At 42.7% G+C, this 25,570-nt stretch overlaps 1 protein-coding gene across 1 annotated transcript in view; it reads left to right on the plus strand.

Moving 5' to 3' along the window:
• Positions 1-514: 514 nt before the first annotated feature.
• LOC122928700 (transport and Golgi organization protein 2 homolog) overlaps positions 515-25,570 on the plus strand; it is a 43,808-nt gene continuing 18,752 nt past the window's right edge. The window contains exons 1-2 of the mRNA XM_044281836.1: positions 515-522; positions 730-800. Coding sequence (XP_044137771.1) covers positions 515-522; positions 730-800 — 79 coding nt within the window. The remainder of the gene's footprint in view (positions 523-729; positions 801-25,570) is intronic.

Consider the following 25,570-nt stretch of genomic DNA (forward strand, 5'->3'; position numbering starts at 1 on the left):
CTCCAATAATATGAGTAATCTGGCACAGCCTTACTGCTATGCACAGTGTCTGACATGGAAAAAAATTTCTTTGATTTTCATTTTTCTACAATATTTCTGATATAATATTTTGCATGAACCCTTTGAAGGAGTTAAAGGAATATGTTAATTGACCTTGAGTCTCATGCTGCTTGTGTTTGCAGATGTTAGAGTAGTTCTCCTTTAAATCTGTAGATAAACTCTACAGTCATGTTCCAAATTCTATAAAACTACACAGTGATCACTGTATGGCGAGAAAGAAGCCAGGTACATCACAGATATGGGTTGGATCCAAGCTCGTCAATCTTCTCTCTGTCTAATAGCTCGCAATCTGTTTATTTTATATTTAAAAAAAAAAAACATACAAAAAGTAACTGGTCATTTAATATGCACATATTTTTAGCAAGGTATGAATATATTAGTGATTCATACAGACTAAAAATAGGCCTTTGTGTTCTTTTTCTTTTACTCTTTTACCCCAACTTTGGATACCAACATGAATCGGTAATTTCTGGTCAGATCTATCCTTTCCAAAAAATTTACTAGAGTGACCGATTCTATTATAGACAAAATGCCATTGAATTATCCCTTCTGGTAAATTGGAAACATTCTCTAGTCCAGAATACTATCACACAGGTGACATGGTCTGCGATCTTCTTCTTTTTAGAGTTCTGATATAAGAAACATTATATCTTACTTTTTTTTATTTAGCAACACAAATGGAGATGTGCTTCACTATTATGGATCCAAAGGAGAGCAAGAGCCAATTCAACTAAAACCCGGTGAGTCATCATCTTTTATCATCAACTATAACATTAGTGATGCAGTTAGACAATAATGATTGTGAGTGAAATCATTAATTTTCTACTTTCTCCTTTGTAATATAAGGTAGGTAGCTGTACTGTACTGACCTATTTGTATAATATCCATTAGACCGTTGAAGGATTTGTCCAAGATTAACAAGTTGCTCTCAATCACCTACACGTGTGATAATAAGGATTTCTGTCATTTAAAATAATTACTGTCTTGGCTCTGATTAGCCGATTCCCATGTTGGCGACATGACCATGTCCACTGTCTGCTGTGCCACATAATCTTTCCACAGGGCAGACGCATGTGCGACTAGCGTCCTCCTTCATCAGAGCTCTCAAATGGACAATAGCACAGTGCACTCTGGAGCTCTGATGCTTATTGAGCACATGCTGGCCTGTGAATTGGTTCTGTGGTACAGCAGGCAGTGGCAGGGGATCTGAGGAATGCCCACAAAATGCCCATTTAAATCAGGACTACAGAGGCCGCTCCCATTGTCTCAGAGGGCTAGAAAATACAGCTCTGTGGATGTGATAATGGTGAAAGTAGGGGGTTGCCAGAGTGTCCTGTGAGCAACATGAGAATCAGCTAAGCAGATGGGGTAATATGAGCAACATGAGAATCGGCTAAACAGAGTCAAATGGTATGTATAGTAAATTACAGAATGTCTTATTAGTTTCAATTATAGTTGATAGAGAGAAAATTGTTAAATCCTGGACGACACCTTTAAAGGCTATGGACACCTTTAGAAGCGACTTTCTTATTGCTTTGTACATATTTTGGGCTAAAAAGCATTTTTCTAATTGGTCTTTATTAAAAATATTCATATGTTTGCTGTCTGCAGCCTTCAGGTTTACACTATGTGCATTCTGTTTCCGTATGTCCATTCCGGAAAAAAACAGAACATGTCCTATTATTGTTCACATTAAGGACAAGATTAGTACTGTTCCTTTAGGGGCCAGCTGTTTCGTTCCACAAAATACATAATGCACGCGGATGTCATCCGTAATTTCTGTCGATCTGTGTCTTGCAGACCGCAAAATAAATGCGTTTGTGTGCATGAGGCTGTAGGCTGAGTTCACATCACCGTTTAGCTTTCCGTTCTTCTAATTCGTCAGAAGAAGAGCGAGAAAAATACTTTTTTTTTCCCCCATCTAAAAAACTGATCTCAGACGGAAATGGCTCAAACAGATGAAAACTGATGCAACAGGATAATTTTTTTTACAGGATGCAGTAAAAAAACTGTTTCTATGGGATCCTATGCATAAAGCCTTATTCACACGTCAGTGTTTTGGTCAGTGATTTCCATCAGTGATCATGAGCCAAAACCAGGACTGGAGGCTTCACTGACATAAGGTATAAGGCCTCTTGCACACAAACATATTTTATTTCCGTTCCGTTTGCGGTCCGTATGCGGAACCATTCCCGTATATCCGTTCCGCTAAGAGATAGAGCTTTTCCTATTGTCTGTATAACGGACAAGGATAGTACTGTTCTATTAGGGGCCAGCTTTTCCGTTCCACAAAATACGGAATGCACACAGATGTCATCTGTATATTTTGCCGATCCGTTTTTTGCAGACCGCAAATCGTGTTCATAGCCTTTAAGGTCACATGTCTGTAGGGCCCCTTTCACATGACATGAGTCTATATTTGGCATATATGTTTGACATGCTACACACATGAGCAAAAGTATGCCATTATAATGCTTCTGTATTTATTTCACCTATGTTTTCTTTTCTACCAAAAAGGCGTTCAAATGTATATGTAACATATACAAATATAAAACATTTTGCATACATCACATATTCACTATTACATAAGAAAAGAAAAAAGTTGAGATGGAGTATATGTGTTCTACTGAGGAAAGAATTGTGTGCTAGAACATGCTCCTAAAATGCATATGTGACATAAATAAGGTTAAAAGTAGATACAATTATAACAGAAACCCAGAGAAATGTATTTGAGTACTTTTTTATTTTATTTTTTTATATTCAAGTGTATCGCTTGGAAGTTAGCATAAACAGGATGTGAAGGGGTATCTATTAAAAGTAAGACACATCTGTGTAATACTGGTTTCCTTTCATGCCTTGAAAACTTCATATAGGTGTTTCATCATCAGATAAGGTAATGCCTTTTCATCTCTAAGTGTACCACAGATATGGAGCTTTATCCGTCTGACAAACTAACTTTCCTACTATGTACAAGTGTTTAACCTTCTCCCGACCGCCTAACACAGGGATGCATCCTGCGGGCGGCGGGGTTATTCCTCATGGACGCATCGGCGCGTCATCCCGCGAGAGACGAGATTTTGCGTGAACATGCGCAGCGACGCGCGGCTGAGAAGTTAATCTACAGCCTGCCAGCAGCGATCATTCGCTGGCAGGCTGTAGCTGCGATTTTTTTTTTTTTTTTAACCCTAAAAAAGTATATTAGACGCTGTTTTGTTAATATACATGGGTATATGTAAAAATACACCCCAAACCACATTGCCCTACTTCTCCTGAGTACGGCGATACCAGATCTGTGACACTTTTTTGCAGCCTAGGTACGCAAAGGGGCCCAAATTCCAATGAGTACCTTTTAGGAGGGCATTTTTAGACATTTGGATTCTTCTCACGCTTTAAAGCCCCTAAAATGCCAGGGCAGTATCAATACCCCACATGTGACCCCATTTTGGAAAGAAGACACCCAAGGTATTCCGTGAGGGGCATGGAGAGTTCATGTAAAATTTTATTTTTTGTCACAAGTTAGTGGAATATGAGACTTTGTAAGAAAAAATATATATATAATTTTCCGCTAACTTGTGCCAAAAAACAAAACAAAAAAAACTTCTATGAACTCGCCATGCCCCTCACAGAATACCTTGGGGTGTCTTCTTTCCAAAATAGGGTCACATGTGGGGTATTTATACTGCCCTGGCATTTTGAGGGGCCCTAAAGCGTTTCGGGGCAGATCCCCCTTTTTTCGAGAGCATGTTTCTAGCTGCTACCATTCAGGAGATAGCAGCATCTAAAGCAGCCCTCCCCCTCCAGTTAGCTACTTTTTTCCACTGCGGGAGCTGGACTGGGGCAAAACAGGTGGTTAAAGAGGACCTGTCACCACTCCTGACATGTCTGTTTTAATAACTACATGCATTTGCCATGTAATAACAATTCTGGAGCATCTATTCTTATGGCTCTATATTGTAGGTGGTCTCTGCACAGTCTGACAATGGCAGTGCTGACTGGATAGAGTCAGACTGTGAAGCAACACCCCCCCCCCCCCCCTGTACCCTTTCTGAAGACTGCTAGCTATTCATTCATAACTTCTAGTTGAAATAATACAGGAATGGCACAACATAGAGCCATATGAATAGATGCTCCAGAATTTTTATTACATGAGGAATGCATTTAGCTAATAAAACAGGCATGTCAGAAGTGGTGTCAGGTCATCTTTAAGCGTGCAATGGTGATTTCCTCATCTCAAATATTGAAACAAAAAGCAACAAGAATGGTGGGTATACCCCCACAAAAATATACATTTCTCAATAACTTGTCATGTGGCCTTGAGCATCACTTACAGCTTGACAACGAAGTCTCATGCTGTTCACAAGTCAACTTATTGTCTGCTGAGGCATGGCACCCCACTCTTCTTGAAGGGGAGCCCTGAGGTTCCGGGGTACAGAGTTTTGAGCCTCTACATGGCTTATCCTATAGGTTTTCAATTGGATTCAGGTCTGGAGAATGTAATGCCACTCCATTTGAGGTACCCCAGTCTCCAGCAGCCATTCCCTAATGATGTGACCTCGATGAGCTGACGCGTTATCATCCATGAAGATTAAATTAGGCATGTTTTGTTCATGCAGAGGCACAGTGACTGGATTAATTATGTTATTCAAGTAGTATGGGCTTGTCACTGTACCATTCACAAAGTGTAGGACAGTTCTGTATTGAGTAGACACACCTGGTGTGGTCAGGTACCTTTGCAGGTCATCTAGCACGCAGACCATGCTGATGTAAACGGTTTTGAATGGTCTGACATGACACTTAGGTGCATCGAACATCCCTTAAATTTGCCTTTAGTTGGGTTGCACTGATCATTCGGTTCCGCAGGGCATTGTTTACAATAAAGCGGTCATCGGTGTGGGATGTGGCCAAAGGATGTCCACTTCTATGCCTTTCTGTGACTCTTCCAGTCTCTCTGTATATCTGTTGCAACCTACTGATGACACTGACACTGTAAGCTTAGTGGCCACTTATGTCTGAGAACATCCTGCTTAAGCTTCGCAATGGCAAAGTGTCGTCTTGGTCTCATGATGTCAAAATGTGAACAGCATGATGAGGACTGTTTAAACACCAATTCTAATTGAACCAGGAAATCTATTGGGTGATTCATGGATCAAACACCTGTTGTGATTTTTGCCGTTAAGCTCATTGTGAGAGAACAGTAATTTGTGCAAAAAGTACTGAAATATTGAACAGTTGGACATGTGCATTCAAAAGTTTAGAGAAGGTCACATTAAATTCACCTATAAAGATTAGAGTACATTTTAGGTTCATCCTGAAATCTCACCCACAAGCAAAAAAAAAAAGATTTTGAGAGTAGTGTGTGTGCATACACAGGTGAAACTCGAAAAATTAGAATATCTTGCAAAAGTCCATTTATTTCCGTAACACAAATTCAAAGGAATTGCATCAATGCAGCTTAAAATTAGAAATTTGTGAAAAGGATCAATATTTTAGACTCAAAGTGTCAGACTCTAGTCAGCTAATTAATTCATACCCCCTGAGAAAAGGGTACCTCAAAATTGAGACTTTGGGGTTTCATAAGCTATAAGCCATAATCATCCAAATTAAAACAAATAACGCTGGGTTCACACCTGAGCGTTTTACAGCGTGTTCAAACGCGCTGTAAAACGCTCAACACATGAAAACCAATGCTTCCCTATGGCCCTGGTTCACACTTGAGCGTTTTACAGCGCGTTTGAAAGCGCTGAAAAACGCCCTACGCTCAAAAAAGTTCTTGAGCTTCTTTGGGGCGTTTTGTTGCGCGTTCCCGTACATAGACTTTCGGGAACGCGCGACAATGGGCGTTCGCTTGTCTCTGTATGCGCGATTGTAAACGCCGGTACAATCGCGCATACAGAGCGCTCCTTTCAGAACGCTCAGGTGTGAACCCAGGGTAAAGGCTTGAAATATCTCGCTTTGCATGTAATGAGTCTCTCTCATATGTTAGTTTCACCTTTTAAGTTGCATTACTGAAATAAATGAACTTTTCACGATATTCTACTTTTTCGAGTTTCGTGTGTGTGTGTGTATGTATATATATATATATATATATATATATATATATATATATATATATATATATATACATATACACATACACATTGCCTTCAGAAAGTCTTCAGAAATTTTCACTTTTTTCACATTTGTAACATTTTTATATCTCCATCTATGTATATGGAGATATATTTACCGATCTATATCACTATATAAATATATATCTATATATATCATTTATATATGTATATAGAGATACAGATCAATAGAAAAATAAAAAAAATAAAAAAAAAAATATATATATATATATATATATATATATATATATATATAATTATAGTAGAGAAGGAAAGTCCGCAGCACTCCTTTAAGTAAAAAAGTGAAATTTATTCACACATGTCAGACATGTGTGAATAAATTTCACTTTTTTACTTAAAGGAGTGCTGCGGACTTTCCTTCTCTACTGAATTTGTCCCATATCGAGGGACCACCGCGTGCACCTGCATCATTATATTTGCACTAAAGGGAGTGCTGCCTGAATCTCTTTATGGATCTATATATAATTATAGATATAGATAGATATATAGATATATATCTATATCTATATATATATATATATATATATATATATACCGTATTTTTCGCGTCTTATACGGCGAAAAATACGGTATACACACATATATATATATATATATATATATATATATATATATAGGGAGTGCAGAATTATTAGGCAAGTTGTATTTTTGAGGATTAATTTTATTATTGAACAACAACCATGTTCTCAATGAACCCAAAAAACTCATTAATATCAAAGCTGAATATTTTTGGAAGTAGTTTTTAGTTTGTTTTTAGTCTTAGCTATTTTAGGGGGATATCTGTGTGTGCAGGTGACTATTACTGTGCATAATTATTAGGCAACTTAACAAAAAACTAATATATACCCATTTCAATTATTTATTTTTACCAGTGAAACCAATATAACATCTCAACATTCACAAATATACATTTCTGACATTCAAAAACAAAACAAAAACAAATCAGTGACCAATATAGCCACCTTTCTTTGCAAGGACACTCAAAAGCCTGCCATCCATGGATTCTGTCAGTGTTTTGATCTGTTCACCATCAACATTGCGTGCAGCAGCAACCACAGCCTCCCAGACACTGTTCAGAGAGGTGTACTGTTTTCCCTCCTTGTAAATCTCACATTTGATGATGGACCACAGGTTCTCAATGGGGTTCAGATCAGGTGAACAAGGAGGCCATGTCATTAGATTTTCTTCTTTTATACCCTTTCTTGCCAGCCACGTTGTGGAGTACTTGGACGCGTGTGATGGAGCATTGTCCTGCATGAAAATCATGTTTTTCTTACCTTGCAGACTTCTTCCTGTACCACTGCTTGAAGAAGGTGTCTTCCAGAAACTGGCAGTAGGACTGGGAGTTGAGCTTGACTCCATCCTCAACCCAAAAAGGCCCCACAAGCTCATCTTTGATGATACCAGCCCAAACCAGTACTCCACCTCCACCTTGCTGGCGTCTGAGTCGGACTGGAGCTCTCTGCCCTTTACCAATCCAGCCATCTGGCCCATCAAGACTCACTCTCATTTCATCAGTCCATAAAACCTTAGAAAAATCAGTCTTGAGATATTTCTTGGCCCAGTCTTGACGTTTCAGCTTGTGTGTCTTGTTCAGTGGTGGTCGTCTTTCAGCCTTTCTTACCTTGGCCATGTCTCTGAGTATTGCACACCTTGTGCTTTTGGGCACTCCAGTGATGTTGCAGCTCTGAAATATGGCCAAACTGGTGGCAAGTGGCATCTTGGCAGCTGCACGCTTGACTTTTCTCAGTTCATGGGCAGTTATTTTGCGCCTTGGGTTTTCCACGCGCTTCTTGCGACCCTGTTGACTATTTTGAATGAAACGCTTGATTGTTCGATGATCACGCTTCAGAAGCTTTGCAATTTTAAGAGTGCTGCATCCCTCTGCAAGATATTTCACTATTTTTGACTTTTCTGAGCCTGTCAAGTCCTTCTTTTGACCCATTTTGCCAAAGGAAAGGAAGTTGCCTATTAATTATGCACACCTGATATAGGGTGTTGATGTCATTAGACCACACCCCTTCTCATTACAGAGATGCACATCACCTAATATGCTTAATTGGTAGTAGGCTTTCGAGCCTATACAGCTTGGAGTAAGACAACATGCATAAAGAGGATGATGTGGTCAAAATACTCATTTGCCTAATAATTCTGCACGTAGTGTACATACACACACAAATGCAAATAGAGCAGCAGCACAGTCAGATGGTGTGAACAGGGTGCAATTCCTCTAGGAAGGCAGGCTTCTCCTCCACTATAAACACGTCCAAAAAATGAGGCAGCACTCCAAAAATAGCGTGAAAGGGTGAAGACCCCAAACTTTAATCATCTATATTTAAAAATATATATATATAATGACAAAAAATGGGCAGCACTCAACTCAGAGTTCTGCTCATTTTTCGTCATTTCTACTTCACTGTTCCTTGTCCAGGAGAGTTTGTGGATTTGCACCTGGCATCCTACAGAGTGCTGCTGACCACTTTACCATATATATATATATATATATATATATATATATATATGCGCAAAAAGAATCCAAGGATGCACACTGGTTTCCGTGGCTTTACAAAGGCTCCATAGAAAGAGCTGAAACGTTGCTGTCTACACATGGGTGAATAAAATACCCTTTTTTTTCACGGAAACCAGTGTGCTGCCTTGGATTCTTTTTGGATATACTCAGCTGGATCAAAATCCGTGATCCGTCTCAAGGAATTGCACCATTTTTGATTTGTGTGCTGCACATCTATTTCTCTCTCTCTGTCTCTCTCTCTATCTCTCTCTATCTATCTATCTATCTATATATATATATATATATATATATATATATATTATAGATATATAGATATCTAGATTCTAGATAGATATAGATATATATATATATTACATTACAGACCAAAGGTTTGGACACACCTTCTCATTCAAAGCGTTTTCTTTATTTTTATGACTATGAAAATTGTAGATTCACACTGAATGCATCAAAACTATGAATTAACACATGTGGAATTATATACATAACAAAAAAGTGTGAAACAACTGAAAATATGTCATATTCTAGGTTCTTCAAAGTAGCCACCTTTTGCTTTGATTACTGCTTTGCACACTCTTGGCATTCTCTTGATGAGCTTCAAAAGGTAGTCACCTAAAATGGTTTTCACTTCACAGGTGTCCCCTGTCAGGTTTAATAAGTGGGAGTTCACACCATAGGTAGCTTAGTGGTAGGACCCCTTGCCATGCTGAGAACCGTGACGTGGTGCATGATGGGCTCCGATATCTTCCTGACGGGAATATATTGGCAAAAGACTCAGCTTTTAATATCTGCATTTATGACTAGCCAGTATAGTCAGTGGCATATCCGTTTGGTGCATTTCTTCTGTGATTTATATGATTATATTTTCATCTGCACAATGCTCCGTTTTGTGTAGGATGCCTTTGTGGTGCATGTGGACCGCGCCGACATCCTCCACCGTATGCAATTTTTTTTGCTGGGGATAGTCGTTTGCTGCGGTCCACATGCGGTGGGGCTGCTCCCCCCAATGAAAAACACGCTACAGTGTTAGGGGTTGAGCAGCTCCCCCAGATTTGCCACTATATTTCTGTGTTTTTAATAAGTGGGATTTCTTGCCTTATAAATGGGGTTGGGACCATCAGTTGCGTTGTGAAGAAGTCAGGTGGATACAAAGCTGATAGTCCTACTGAATAGACTGTTAGCTGCTTTTTTCTTGCCATAATACAAATTCTAAGTAAAGAAAAACGAGTGACCATCATTACTTTAAGAAATGAAGGTCAGTCAGTACGAAAAATTGGGAAAACTTTGAAAGTGTCCCCAAGTGCAGTCACAAAAACCATCAAGCGCTACAAAGAAACTGGCTCACATGCGGACCGCCCCAGGAAAGGAAGACCAAGAGTCACCTCTGCTGCGGAGGATAAGTTCATCCGAGTCACCAGCCTCAGAAATCGCAGGATAACAGCAGCTCAGATTAGAGACCAGGTCAATGCCACACAGAGTTCTAGCAGCAGACACATCTCTAGAACAACTGTTAAGAGGAGACTGTGTGAATCAGGCCTTCATGGTAGAATATCTGCTAGGAAACCACTGCTAAGGACAGGCAACAAGCAGAAGAGACTTGTTTGGGCTAAAGAACACAAGGAATGGACATAAGACCAGTGGAAATCTGTGCTTTGGTCTAATGAGTCCAAATTTGAGATCTTTGGTTCCAACCACCGTGTCTTTGTGTGACGCAGAAAAGGTGAACGGATGGACTCTACATGCCTGGTTCCCACCGTGAAGCATGGAGGAGGAGGTGTGATGGTGTGGGGGTGCTTTGCTGGTGACACTGTTGGATTTATTCAAAATTGAAGGCATACTGAACCAGCATGGCTACCACAGCATTTTGCAGCGGCATGCTATTCCATCCGGTTTGCGTTTAGTTGGACCATCATTTATTTTTCAACAGGACAATGACCTCAAACACACCTCCAGGCTGTGTAAGGGCTATTTGACCATGAAGGAGAGTGATGGGGTGCTGCGCTAGATGACCTGGCCTCCACAGTCACCGGACCTGAACCCAATTGAGATGGTTTGGGGTGAGCTGGACCGCAGAGTGAAGGCAAAAGGGCCAACGAGTGCTAAGCATCTCTGGGAACTCCTTCAAGACTGTTGGAAGACCATTTCAGGTGACTACCTCTTGAAGCTCATCAAGAGAATGCCAAGAGTGTGCAAAGCAGTAATCAAAGCAAAAGGTGGCTACTTTGAAGAACCTAGAATATGACATATTTTCAGTTGTTTCACACTGTTTTGTTATGTATATAATTCCACATGTGTTTAATTCATAGTTTTGATGCATTCAGTGTGAATCTACAATTTTCATGGTCATGAAAAAAAAGGAAACTCTTTGAATGAGAAGGTGTGTCCAAACTTTTGGTCTGTACTGTATATATAACTAAAAACAAGTGTGCAGCTCCTTTCTTCTTATTACTAATTACGTATTCCAAATTCCAATGCTGATAGTGGGCTAAAACAGTTGTGCAAGTATGAAAGTATGAATGTGTCCCTGCTCAGGTGGCAGAAAATCTAGTTTGATAAATAAGTGTGCCCAGTGGGAAGTCCGAATCTTGGGAAGTATTCAGCCTCTCAACAATATACCCTGCTTGGTGCCCCACCACCACCTTCCCAGTCTTTATTTCAGTGCAGGAGAGTGCGACAGTGGTGGAGCTTTAAATTAAGACCAAATGGGGTGGGGGGCCTGAGCACTTTTTGGCCTTGGGACTGGACACTTGCAAACTTATTTGCATACCAAATCAAACTTCATTTTCGGGATGATCGGACCTTTGTCCAGGGACCCAAGGGTGTGCTTGCACAACTGTTTTAATCCACTAACCCACACTGAAATTAGTTTAATTTAAAGTTAAAGTTATTATCCATTCAAAAACTTTGTGATTCATTATTTCGTGTGAGTTTGGTTTACATTGCATCAGAAGCATATTTGACATGTTTTGCCCACCTCCATTGTTCATCTTTTATACATGTCTATACATAGATAGATGTGCATTGTCTTTATTCCTACACTGTATGAGAGACAGAGCTTCCTTATTTTAAGAGTGCTGCATCCCTCTGCAAGATATTTCACTATTTTTGACTTTTCTGAGCCTGTCAAGTCCTTCTTTTGACCCATTTTGCCAAAGGAAAGGAAGTTGCCTATTAATTATGCACACCTGATATAGGGTGTTGATGTCATTAGACCACACCCCTTCTCATTACAGAGATGCACATCACCTAATATGCTTAATTGGTAGTAGGCTTTCGAGCCTATACAGCTTGGAGTAAGACAACATGCATAAAGAGGATGATGTGGTCAAAATACTCATTTGCCTAATAATTCTGCACGTAGTGTACATACACACACAAATGCAAATAGAGCAGCAGCACAGTCAGATGGTGTGAACAGGGTGCAATTCCTCTAGGAAGGCAGGCTTCTCCTCCACTATAAACACGTCCAAAAAATGAGGCAGCACTCCAAAAATAGCGTGAAAGGGTGAAGACCCCAAACTTTAATCATCTATATTTAAAAATATATATATATAATGACAAAAAATGGGCAGCACTCAACTCAGAGTTCTGCTCATTTTTCGTCATTTCTACTTCACTGTTCCTTGTCCAGGAGAGTTTGTGGATTTGCACCTGGCATCCTACAGAGTGCTGCTGACCACTTTACCATATATATATATATATATATATATATGCGCAAAAAGAATCCAAGGATGCACACTGGTTTCCGTGGCTTTACAAAGGCTCCATAGAAAGAGCTGAAACGTTGCTGTCTACACATGGGTGAATAAAATACCCTTTTTTTTTCACGGAAACCAGTGTGCTGCCTTGGATTCTTTTTGGATATACTCAGCTGGATCAAAATCCGTGATCCGTCTCAAGGAATTGCACCATTTTTGATTTGTGTGCTGCACATCTATTTCTCTCTCTCTGTCTCTCTCTCTATCTCTCTCTATCTATCTATCTATCTATATATATATATATATATATATATATATATTATAGATATATAGATATCTAGATTCTAGATAGATATAGATAGATATATATATTACATTACAGACCAAAGGTTTGGACACACCTTCTCATTCAAAGCGTTTTCTTTATTTTTATGACTATGAAAATTGTAGATTCACACTGAATGCATCAAAACTATGAATTAACACATGTGGAATTATATACATAACAAAAAAGTGTGAAACAACTGAAAATATGTCATATTCTAGGTTCTTCAAAGTAGCCACCTTTTGCTTTGATTACTGCTTTGCACACTCTTGGCATTCTCTTGATGAGCTTCAAAAGGTAGTCACCTAAAATGGTTTTCACTTCACAGGTGTCCCCTGTCAGGTTTAATAAGTGGGAGTTCACACCATAGGTAGCTTAGTGGTAGGACCCCTTGCCATGCTGAGAACCGTGACGTGGTGCATGATGGGCTCCGATATCTTCCTGACGGGAATATATTGGCAAAAGTCTCAGCTTTTAATATCTGCATTTATGACTAGCCAGTATAGTCAGTGGCATATCCGTTTGGTGCATTTCTTCTGTGATTTATATGATTATATTTTCATCTGCACAATGCTCCGTTTTGTGTAGGATGCCTTTGTGGTGCATGTGGACCGCGCCGACATCCTCCACCGTATGCAATTTTTTTTGCTGGGGATAGTCGTTTGCTGCGGTCCACATGCGGTGGGGCTGCTCCCCCCAATGAAAAACACGCTACAGTGTTAGGGGTTGAGCAGCTCCCCCAGATTTGCCACTATATTTCTGTGTTTTTAATAAGTGGGATTTCTTGCCTTATAAATGGGGTTGGGACCATCAGTTGCGTTGTGAAGAAGTCAGGTGGATACAAAGCTGATAGTCCTACTGAATAGACTGTTAGCTGCTTTTTTCTTGCCATAATACAAATTCTAAGTAAAGAAAAACGAGTGACCATCATTACTTTAAGAAATGAAGGTCAGTCAGTACGAAAAATTGGGAAAACTTTGAAAGTGTCCCCAAGTGCAGTCACAAAAACCATCAAGCGCTACAAAGAAACTGGCTCACATGCGGACCGCCCCAGGAAAGGAAGACCAAGAGTCACCTCTGCTGCGGAGGATAAGTTCATCCGAGTCACCAGCCTCAGAAATCGCAGGATAACAGCAGCTCAGATTAGAGACCAGGTCAATGCCACACAGAGTTCTAGCAGCAGACACATCTCTAGAACAACTGTTAAGAGGAGACTGTGTGAATCAGGCCTTCATGGTAGAATATCTGCTAGGAAACCACTGCTAAGGACAGGCAACAAGCAGAAGAGACTTGTTTGGGCTAAAGAACACAAGGAATGGACATAAGACCAGTGGAAATCTGTGCTTTGGTCTAATGAGTCCAAATTTGAGATCTTTGGTTCCAACCACCGTGTCTTTGTGTGACGCAGAAAAGGTGAACGGATGGACTCTACATGCCTGGTTCCCACCGTGAAGCATGGAGGAGGAGGTGTGATGGTGTGGGGGTGCTTTGCTGGTGACACTGTTGGATTTATTCAAAATTGAAGGCATACTGAACCAGCATGGCTACCACAGCATTTTGCAGCGGCATGCTATTCCATCCGGTTTGCGTTTAGTTGGACCATCATTTATTTTTCAACAGGACAATGACCTCAAACACACCTCCAGGCTGTGTAAGGGCTATTTGACCATGAAGGAGAGTGATGGGGTGCTGCGCTAGATGACCTGGCCTCCACAGTCACCGGACCTGAACCCAATTGAGATGGTTTGGGGTGAGCTGGACCGCAGAGTGAAGGCAAAAGGGCCAACGAGTGCTAAGCATCTCTGGGAACTCCTTCAAGACTGTTGGAAGACCATTTCAGGTGACTACCTCTTGAAGCTCATCAAGAGAATGCCAAGAGTGTGCAAAGCAGTAATCAAAGCAAAAGGTGGCTACTTTGAAGAACCTAGAATATGACATATTTTCAGTTGTTTCACACTGTTTTGTTATGTATATAATTCCACATGTGTTTAATTCATAGTTTTGATGCATTCAGTGTGAATCTACAATTTTCATGGTCATGAAAAAAAAGGAAACTCTTTGAATGAGAAGGTGTGTCCAAACTTTTGGTCTGTACTGTATATATAACTAAAAACAAGTGTGCAGCTCCTTTCTTCTTATTACTAATTACGTATTCCAAATTCCAATGCTGATAGTGGGCTAAAACAGTTGTGCAAGTATGAAAGTATGAATGTGTCCCTGCTCAGGTGGCAGAAAATCTAGTTTGATAATCTTCTCATTTGCTGCCAGGCCAATTATGACAAATACAAGTAAAACCTGAATTATATTTTATATAATCATTTTATTTTCTGACTGTAGACACCTGGCGTATTGTGAATATGCCACCCATCACTTTACAATCTTTTATGCATTTTAGCATAGAATTGTAATTTCTTTATGAGAAATAAATTTGTTATGGCTAAAAGTGTGACCCAAACAGCACCACCTAAAAAGTAAATACATGGCACTTAGCTATGAGTTAATCACAGTCACATGAATCAGTCCTCTCCATTTCTTATTTGAGGTTTCAATGTGCAAAAAACGCGTGAACAAGTAGTAAATAAATATGTATGAAACCTGAGGTCCGGTGTTCTGACAGTAGTAAGGATTACCATTAACGGTCAAGCTTTGGACTGTATATGAATGCCAGATTTACAAATGGAATGAAGTTGAAAGAGTACGTTAAGGCTACTTTCACAAAGCTAAGTGTGAAAATAGCCTCGGACGGATCCGTCCAGACTTTCAATGTAAAGTCAATGGGGGACGGATCCGCTTGAAGATTGAGCCACATTGTGGCATCTTCAAACGGATCCGTCCCCATTGACTTACATTGTAAGTCTGGACGGATCCGCACGGCCAGGCGGACAGCCGAACGCTGCAAGCAGCGTTCAGCTGTCCACCTGTCCGTGCGGAGGCGAGCGGAGCGGAGGCTGAACACCGCCAGACTGATGCAGTCTGAGCGGATCCGCTCCATTCAGACTGCATCAGGGCTGGACGGCTGCGTTCGGGTCCGCTCGTGAGCTCCTTCAAACGGAGCTCACGAGCGGACCAGCGAACGCTAGTGTGAAAGGAGCCTTACTCGGATGATCCAGGTTTGATACATATTTATTTATAGCATTTTGATGTGTTGTTTGCACATTGAAACCTCTAATAAATAAGAAGAGAGAAGATTTCATCTGATTGTGTCTGGAATATGTAACAAAGAGATGTTCTGGTGAGGAGCAGTGGAACTTCGTTAATATTCTGTGATTGCTGGCCGCACTTTTTATATTGACTTAAAGGAGTATTCTCATCTTCCACCTTCATCCCTAACTAGCATAACTGCTTCACTTTTAGCTCCACTGATGTTCTTTGTGGGCAGGGCCATAATGAGTTACATGACAGTCATGAATATTGGCCTGGCTGTGTGCGCACTCTCAATGCTTTCATACAGTAATGTACAGTATGCAGCATTTGGAGTTTTCAGACACAGTGGTGACAGGCACATTCACTTAGTATGTACACCGCTTGCTTCTGTCCATATACATTAGGCAGCGCAGCTGCAGGTACATATAACGCTATGGAAACCCCTCATGCATTCTTGTGAGTGCTCCTTTATAACACTGTTTGAGACTCGTTTAGCAAGGAAAGTACAAAGCAGGGGCAGCGTCGCCATAATGTGTACGCAGTAATTTATGGCAGTAGGGCTGCAGGACTCACATCTGTATACTAATCCACCCATGCCTCTCCTCGTACACCTCTTGTCACTGTGTGTCTGTGTAATGCTCTCCTCCTCCATGCCCTAGCCCAGGGGTACTCAAATGCTTTTTGTAAAGGTCCACATACCAGAGTCTGCTGTAGAATGAAAGTCCGAGCTGCAAAACAAAAAATATATAAGGAGGGACAACACCATTGGCGTGTTGCGCTGCAGTATTATTATTATTATTTTTTTACAATAAGCCACACCTCTAAGCCCACCTAATCTCCTTTCTGCCGACCAAACAGTAAGAATGTCCTTTCAGTGCCACCTAACAATAATGATGCCCCTTTAATGCCCCTCAGACAGTATGATATCCCTTTAGTGCTCCACAGAGTATGATACCCCTAAGTGCACCCTCAAAGCAGGGTGATCCCTTGGTGCCCCCACACAAAGTGAGCCCCTCTTAAAAGCCCCAGAACAAAGTGATGTTCTCTACATGCCTCCCTCACAAAGTATGATGTACCTTTTAAATGCTCGCCTCACAAAGCGATACCCCTTAAATGTCCTTCACACAGTATGATGTACCCTTTAGACTCCACACAGTGCTGCCCCCTTAAGTTCTCACCACACAGTATGATGCCCCACACACAGTGATGTTCCCCTTAGATGGCCCCAACATTGATGCCCCCCCTAATAGTTATGCACCTTGTAGTGGTCCTCCTAACAGTGCTATGCCCAGCTCCCTTTTAGGTTATTTTTTTCCTTTTTTGACCTCACAGTACAAGTTAACGTTTTAGTATTTTAATTTACTAACTGGTGGTCACTCAGGACCTGTTTACGTTTTTGGATCATGTACTGTCTTATAAAATTAAAACTTCACTTTTATTTGTTATTTTTAACATATATATAATATTATTACACTCAGTGCAGTTTCTAGGTAAAATTTCTCTCAGGGCGAGTGTCAAAAAAACTCCCCCTCCCCCCCCCCCCCCCCCCATCAAAACTGCTCGATGAAATCATATCAGAAGAGTACTTGCAACCGTCTCACCATATATTTATTTTTTTACAGCACACAAGATTTATTCTCTAGGAGCAATATATAGGGGAGGGGGCCCAGAGGATACACAGTCAAAAATGGGGGGGCACTAATAATTTTCACCAGTTAATCATACTGAAAAAAACTAAATAAGTATATATAAATAAGATAAAATACGAGAGTATTGCGATATGCAGAGATACCTTTTTATTCATTTATTTATTTTATTGATACATCATGCTGTAAAGTATATACAGGATGTACAGGATTATAATATATGCTGTACAGCATGGTGTATGAACTATGCTGTATATTGGCATGGTGTATGGATATGTACATTGTATAGCATGGTGTATGAATTATACTGTATATTGTATGGCATAGTGCAAGGATTACTGTATACTGTACATAAAATGTATGGAGGTTACACCATGCCAAACAATATAACCTCTGTGCCATGCTGTACATTAAACAGTATAACCCCTACACAGTGTAGCGGTACACTGTATATTGTGTGGCACGGTGTATGCTATATGTGTATAACATAAACATATTCCACATGAAAACTTACAGTTACTTGGCTTGGACCTTGGGGATCTCGGACACCACTTCAGCTGGGGGGCAACGTCTAAGAACATGCCGTCCACTGGGCAGTATGTTTTTTTGGTTCTTCCTCTTCAGACTCTGTACATGAGGTAACAAGGGGTAATATAACTAAGGGGTATCAGGGTACATTATTATACAGGGCAGGGTAATATAACTCAGGACTAGGCCTATCAGACATCATACAGTTATAATGACACTAGGGCTGCAGCTAACGATTATTTGAATAATCGATTAGTTGTCGATAATTTCATCGATTAATCAGGAAAAAACCTAAAAATGACAAAAAAGGGGTTTATATAATCTTACTTGAAAAATTATTAAAACAAATTGTGAATGCCACTGTTATGGAGGATCTGTGGATGGCACTGTTATGGGGAGGGGGATCTGTGGATGGCACTGTTATGGGGGATCTGTGAATGGCACTGTTATGGGGAGGGGGACCTGTGGATGACAATGTTATGGGGAGAGGGACCGGTGGGTGACTATGCTATGGGGGGATCTATGGATGACACTGTATAGCATCTTATGCTATATGTGTCATCCACAGATCCCCCTCCCCATAACATTGTCATCCACAGGTCCCCCTCCCCATAACAGTGCCATCCACAGATCTCCCCATAACAGTGCCATTCACAGATCCCCCATAACAGTGTCATCCACAGATCCCCCCATAACAGTGCCATCCACAGATCTCCCCATAACAGTGCCATCCACAGATCCCCCCATAACAGTGCCATCCACAGATCCCCCATAACAGTGCCATCCACAGATCCTCCATAACAGTGCCATCCACAGATCCCCCATAACAGTGCCATCCACAGATCCCCCATAACAGTGCCATCCACAGATCTCCCCATAACAGTGCCATCCACAGATCCCCCTCCCCATAACAGTGCCATCCACAGATCCTCCATAACAGTGCCATCCACAGATCCCCCTCCCCATAACAGTGCAATGCACAGATCTCCCTTCCCATAACAGCCCTGGCCCCGCCGCTCACAGCAGTATTCCTTAACCGGCAGTAACTTTTACTTTATTTTACTTTTACTTTACTTCTGCTTTTACCTTACAATGAAGCTCCAGTAACAGGCAGAGCAGGCGGCGGTGTAACGTCACTTACTCACGTGACGCGCCTGCTCCACCTACTTTATGAATGAAGCAGGACGAGCATGCGCGTCACGTGAGTAAGGGCCCTTTCACACTTGCGTTGTCCGGATACGGCGTGTACTCCACTTGCCGGAGGTACACGCCGGATCCGGAAAAACGCAAGTGTACGGAAAGCATTTGAAGACGGATCCGTCTTCAAAATGCTTTCAGTGTTACTATGGCAGCCAGGACGCTATTAAAGTCCTGGTTGCCATAGTAGGAGCGGGGAGCGGGGGAGCGGTATACTTACAGTCCGTGCGGCTCCCGGGGCGCTCCAGAGTGACGTCAGAGCGCCCCATGCGCATGGATGACGTGCCATGCGATCACGTCATCCATGCGCCTGGGGCGCCCTGACGTCACTCTGAAGCGCCCCGGGAGCCGCACGGACGGTAAGTATGCTGCTCCCCCGCTCCCCACTACACTTTACCATGGCTGCCAGGACTTTAGCGTCCCGGCAGCCATGGTAACCATTCAGAAAAAGCTAAACATCGTATCCGGCAATGCGCGTGGCGCGTGACGTACAGTGAGTGAGCGCCACCGCCCGCAGAGCCTGCCTGTGGGGGACATTATTTTTAATAAGGATCACTATGGACATTATTTAGAATGGAGGCTGCTGTGGGTGTCATTACTGTATAATGTCTGATAGGCCTAGTCCTGAGTTATATTACCCTGTCCTGTATAATAATGCACCCTGATACACCTTAGTTATATTACCCCAGAGGGGTAATATAACTAAGGGAGATGGGGTATCATGGAAGGGGACATTATTATACAGGGCATGGGCAGGGTAATATAACTCAGCTCAGGACTAGGCCTATCAGACATTATACAGTAATGACACCCACAGCAGCATTCTAATGTCCATAGTGATCCTACCTTATTAAACTTAATGTCCCCCACAGTGGCCCCCATTTTCAGAAATCAGATATCTCCCACAGCGCCCCCCATTGTAATTAATGCCCACCCACAGACCACAGTGTCCCCATAATATAATTTGTGTTGTAACCTAACCACATTTAACGCCTCTGGAGTCTGGACTGTCACTCCAGTCTCTCACAGCAGTGCTTCTTTTCAGCAGTGTTCAGGGCGGTAACACAGGCTGGCAGGCAGTGCGGCGCCGGCGCTCACTCACTTACTGTACGTCACGCGCCTGCGCCACCTAGTGGGAGGAGCAGGCGCATGATGTCAGAAGTGAGCGCCGTCCGCACGGACACTGTAAGAGAGGACTCGGCAGGAGAGATCTCGGGGGGGGGGGCGCAGGAGACGGGAGAGTAAATGTAATAATAACCAGGAGACACATCTGGCACAACAAGAGGGCGCCCCTGCCGGCGCCCCCCTTCTGACAGCGCCCCGGGCGGCCGCCCGGCCCGCCCGGCCCGCCCGGTCCTAGAAACGGCCCTGATTACACTTAGAACATAACTGCTAAACTATAGACATTAAAACTCTCAGTGATGCGGTCTTATTCACTTTGTTCTACCTATATGCTCTGTATTTCACTGTTATAGCTGGCTTGTATCAATGGACTGAACAGCAGAGGGGTTAGAACTTGGGGGGGGGGGGGACTGGAGGGGGTGAAGGATAGGGAATTGTGACGGATAGTGAATATAGGTGAGGTCCTTTCTAAATAAGTTTATAGGTGGTGTTGCTTTCACTTTCGTTTGTGATTATTACAGCACCTGCCGCTCTTATTTTTCCTCCTCCTGCTCAGCTGCTGCTCCTATTTCTCCTCTTCCCTCTCTATTGTTATATCACTTGTCCTATATTTTCTGTTATTGCCGCCTGCTATAGAACTGTCGATATGCCCATGTATTTGAGCGTGCTGCCGCTATGTCACTGCCTAAAACCTAACACCTCCTACACTCTGCTTCCCGACATGTTTCGCTGTGTAACCAGCGTCTTCAGGGGATAAAGCATGTGTGAGTGTTGGGGGCGTGAACCATCATTTAATCACTCCTATTTGGTCACATGTTTCCATTCTCCAATGATCTACCAGATCATCATTTCCCTCCCCTTTTACTACCGCGCCTCCTTTTCCCTAATAGGCCACAGAGGATCATTGTCATATGATGCATTCTAATGCGGCATAGTGATGGGGGTTTACTCCTATTTGGTCACATGTTTCCATGCTCCAATGATCTACCAGATCGTCATTTCCCTCCCCTTTTACTACCGCGCCTCCTTTTCCCTAATAGGCCACAGAGGATCATTGTCATTTGATGCATTCTAATGCGGCATAGTGATGGGGGTTTACTCCTATTTGGTCACATGTTTCCATGCTCCAATAATCTACCAGATCATCATTTCCCTCCCCTTTTACTACCGCGCCTCCTTTTCCCTAATAGGCCACAGAGGATCATTGTCATATGATGCATTCTAATGCGGCATAGTGATGGGGGTTTACTCCTATTTGGTCACATGTTTCCATGCTCCAATAATCTACCAGATCATCATTTCCCTCCCCTTTTACTACCGCGCCTCCTTTTCCCTAATAGGCCACAGAGGATCATTGTCATATGATGCATTCTAATGCGGCATAGTGATGGGGGTTTACTCCTATTTGGTCACATGTTTCCATGCTCCAATGATCTACCAGATCATCATTTCCCTCCCCTTTTACTACCGTGCCTCCTTTTCCCTAATAGGCCACAGAGGATCATTGTCATTTGATGCATTCTAATGCGGCATAGTGATGGGGGTTTACTCCTATTTGGTCACATGTTTCCATGCTCCAATAATCTACCAGATCATCATTTCCCTCCCCTTTTACTACCGTGCCTCCTTTTCCCTAATAGGCCACAGAGGATCATTGTCATATGATGCATTCTAATGCGGCATAGTGATGGGGGTTTACTCCTATTTGGTCACATGTTTCCATGCTCCAATAATCTACCAGATCATCATTTCCCTCCCCTTTTGCTACCGCGCCTCCTTTTCCCTAATAGGCCACAGAGGATCATTGTCATATGATGCATTCTAACGTGGCATAGTGATGGAGATTTGCGCATGCGCCCGAACTTTTACTTTTTTCTACTCGCGATCTTATTCCTGCTAGTTTACTACGTGATTGGTCCATGTGTACGGACTTTGTTCATTATTTCCAAACTGGATATTCTCGCAATACTTTCTCCCAGGGTTCTGCGCATGCACTTATACTTAGTGTGTCTGCAGATCCTGGTTTGCCTATTCGATGGATTATGGGCTATGCAGGCGTGGGGACTTATTGAATTGTTTCTTTCTTCTCTCATATACACTTACATTAGTATCCCTTTCTCTTTTTTATATAGATTTACTTTTGTACTCTGTTTACCTGCACCGTTATTTTACTATATTATATATAGCATAATACAATATAGTGCACCACTATTCTACTACACCATATATCGTAGCTGTATATTTATACATATTCAGGTCATCTGTTACTATGCCCCCCCCCCCCCCCCCCCCCACACACACACACACACACACGCCCCCTTTAGACTCCTTCCCACAAAGTTATGCCCCCACAGTGCTGCCCCCTCAAGTGCCTCCAAACAGTGAAGCCCCCCATATAAATTATGGCCCCCAGACAGTTATTCCCCTAATTTCCCTCCCCCACCAACACAGTTATGTCCCCTTTAGTGGCCCCCTCACAGTTTTGCCACTCAGATGTCCTCCTTCAAAGGGTTATGCCACCTTAGATTCCCGGCTCCCTGCTTCACCATTCTATTCAAATGGATCTGCGTCCTCAGACACAGATAGAGTTGAACGTTATGTGGGACATGCAGGGGTCTGGACAGCTGGCAACCACGGTCCACCAGTTCAGTACCCCTGCCCTAGCTGCTGAGTGAGAAATGAGACATCGCTCTGTGTATTAGGCTTCCATCCCCCTTACTCCAGGACTTCCGTGCTTCAAAAAACTCAGATCACCTTAGAGCAAACACTCCGTGACAGCCATGATAAGTGCTCTGGTAACTTGTGTCTGCTAAGGCTCTCACAAGTGGTCCAAAACGGATCAGTTTTGCCCTAATGCATTCTGAATGGAAAAGGATCCGCTCAGAATGCATCAGTTTGCCTCCGTTCCGTCTCCATTCCGCTTTGGAGGCGGACACCAAAACGCTGCTTGCAGCGTTTTGGTGTCCGTCTGACGAAAGTGAGCCAAACGGATCCGTTCTGACACACAGTGTAAGTCAATGGGGACGGATCCGTTTTCTATGACACAATCTGGCACAATAGAAAACTGATCCATCCTCCATTGACTTTCAACGGTGTTCAAGACAGATCCTTCATGGCTATGTTAAAGATAATACAAATGTATCCGTTCTGAACAGATGCAGACGGTTGTATTATCTGAACGGATCCGTCTGTGCAGATTCATGACGGATCCGCACCAAATGCTAGTGTGAAAGTAGCCTAATACATTAGAGCAGAATAGGACGCTCAGATGCTACTGAGCATGCGCTAGTTCCGTCCTCTTCTGCTCTATGTCAGCTACTGCACATGCTCCAGCCTGATTGCTCATGAGAACCCAGCTGTCCTCCATGTGAAATGTCTTGGCAGAGCAGTGCAAGTGCGGCCACCCCCGCTGAACTGCAGCAGTGGCCGTAACCATGGGCAACTGTGGATAAATAAGGAGGGGAATCCTGGGTGGAAAGGACAGTATATCTAAAAGACAGTACATTTTTGAAAAATAAATGTATTTGCTGAAATTAATATTACAATGCCTATCATTATTCAAAGAGGCGGCATTTTTTCTTACACTAAGCCCAATGCATTGCTACACTCACCCAGTCCTAACTAATAAAATCTGGTCCTACCTCATCCAGGGTGTCGCTGGCGTTGGCGTGACGTCCACTGGATCCAGAACAAGATCCCTGTGGTGACAGAGAAAAAAAGAATAATCACATAAGATAGGGATGGTGACTGCCCCTGTGAAATCACCAGCAGGGGGCACTGTGCTGGCCTCTAAGACTGAGCCATGCCAATGTATAGCAGGGTAATCGAGGACATTTCCCCTAAGTGCTACCACACAGTACTAATGCCCACATTGTAGCCCCTCACAGTAATGAAGCCCACTTTGTGGCCCCTTCACAATAGTTATGTCCTACTTGTGGCCCTTCACAGCAGTTATGCCCACCTTTGTTCCTGTCACAGTAGTTATGCCCACTTTTGTGCCCCCTCACTGTAGTTATGCCCAGATATGTGTCCCCTCACAGTAGTAATGCCCAGATTTGTGCCCCCTCACAGTAGTAATGCCCAGATATGTGCCCCCTCACAGTAGTAATGCCCAGATATGTGCCCCCTCACAGTAGATATGCCAGATATGTGCCCCCTCACAGTAGATATGCCAGATATGTGCCCCCTCACAGTGGTTATGGTCAGATATGTGCCCCCTCACAGTGGTTATGGTCAGATATGTGCCCCCTCACAGTAGTAGTGCCCAGATATGTGCCCCCTCACAGTAGTTATGTCCACATATGTGCCCCCTCACAGTAGTTATGCCAGATTAGGTGCCCCCTCAAAGTAGTTATGGCAGATTAGGTGCCTCCTCAGTAAAAATGCCCACTTTTGTGCCCCCTCACTTTTGTTGTGGCCCCCCTTTTGCCTCCAGTCTGCAGCTCTATGGGGGGAAAAACACATACTTACCTTCTTCCCTGATGACACGCTCCCGCACTCCCATCACGCTGCTGGCCGATTCCCGGGCTTTCGGCGCTCCTCCCACAGCCAGCATTGCGATGTGCGGCCTGCAGGGGGAGCGCCGGAGCTCAGAAGAAAAGTGAAGCAGGGAGCGGAGAGAGCTCCCTGCTTCACTCTGGAGACAACAGCCCGGCAGTGACAAGAACTGCCGGGTGAGTATGTGCCCACCCCACACACACACTTGCCTTTGCGCCCCCTCTTGTATGGGCCCGGTGTTTTTACTGTACTTCATGCCGGGCCCCGTCAGAGCGCTCCCATTACATGTGAGCGCAGTGGGCCCCCTTCCCCTCGCACCCTCTGCAACCGCGATTGTTACTCCCCTGCTTATGGGCATCACCACATTTAAAAGCACCCATATTATTAAATTATGAAAATATTTAACCCATACGGGATTGACAATCAAAATGGCCAATTTTTGGTCACTTCACCTCCCACCAAAAAGTTGAAGAAAAGTGATTTAAAAAAAGTAATATACACCCCAAAATGGTATCAATGAGCTCTCACACTGCTCCATACACATAACTACAAAAAAGTTATATTGGGGTCAGAATATGGCAAAGAAAATAAAATAAAAAATCTTTTTTTTAAAGATCTTTATTTTATTTCAGTAATAAAATGCAATATAAACCATAAAATGTGGTATTGCTGTTATCGTACTGACCTGGAGGAATGTC

This window comes from Bufo gargarizans, chromosome 1, assembly GCF_014858855.1.
Source record: "Bufo gargarizans isolate SCDJY-AF-19 chromosome 1, ASM1485885v1, whole genome shotgun sequence".
In the NCBI taxonomy this organism is placed as follows: domain Eukaryota; kingdom Metazoa; phylum Chordata; class Amphibia; order Anura; family Bufonidae; genus Bufo; species Bufo gargarizans.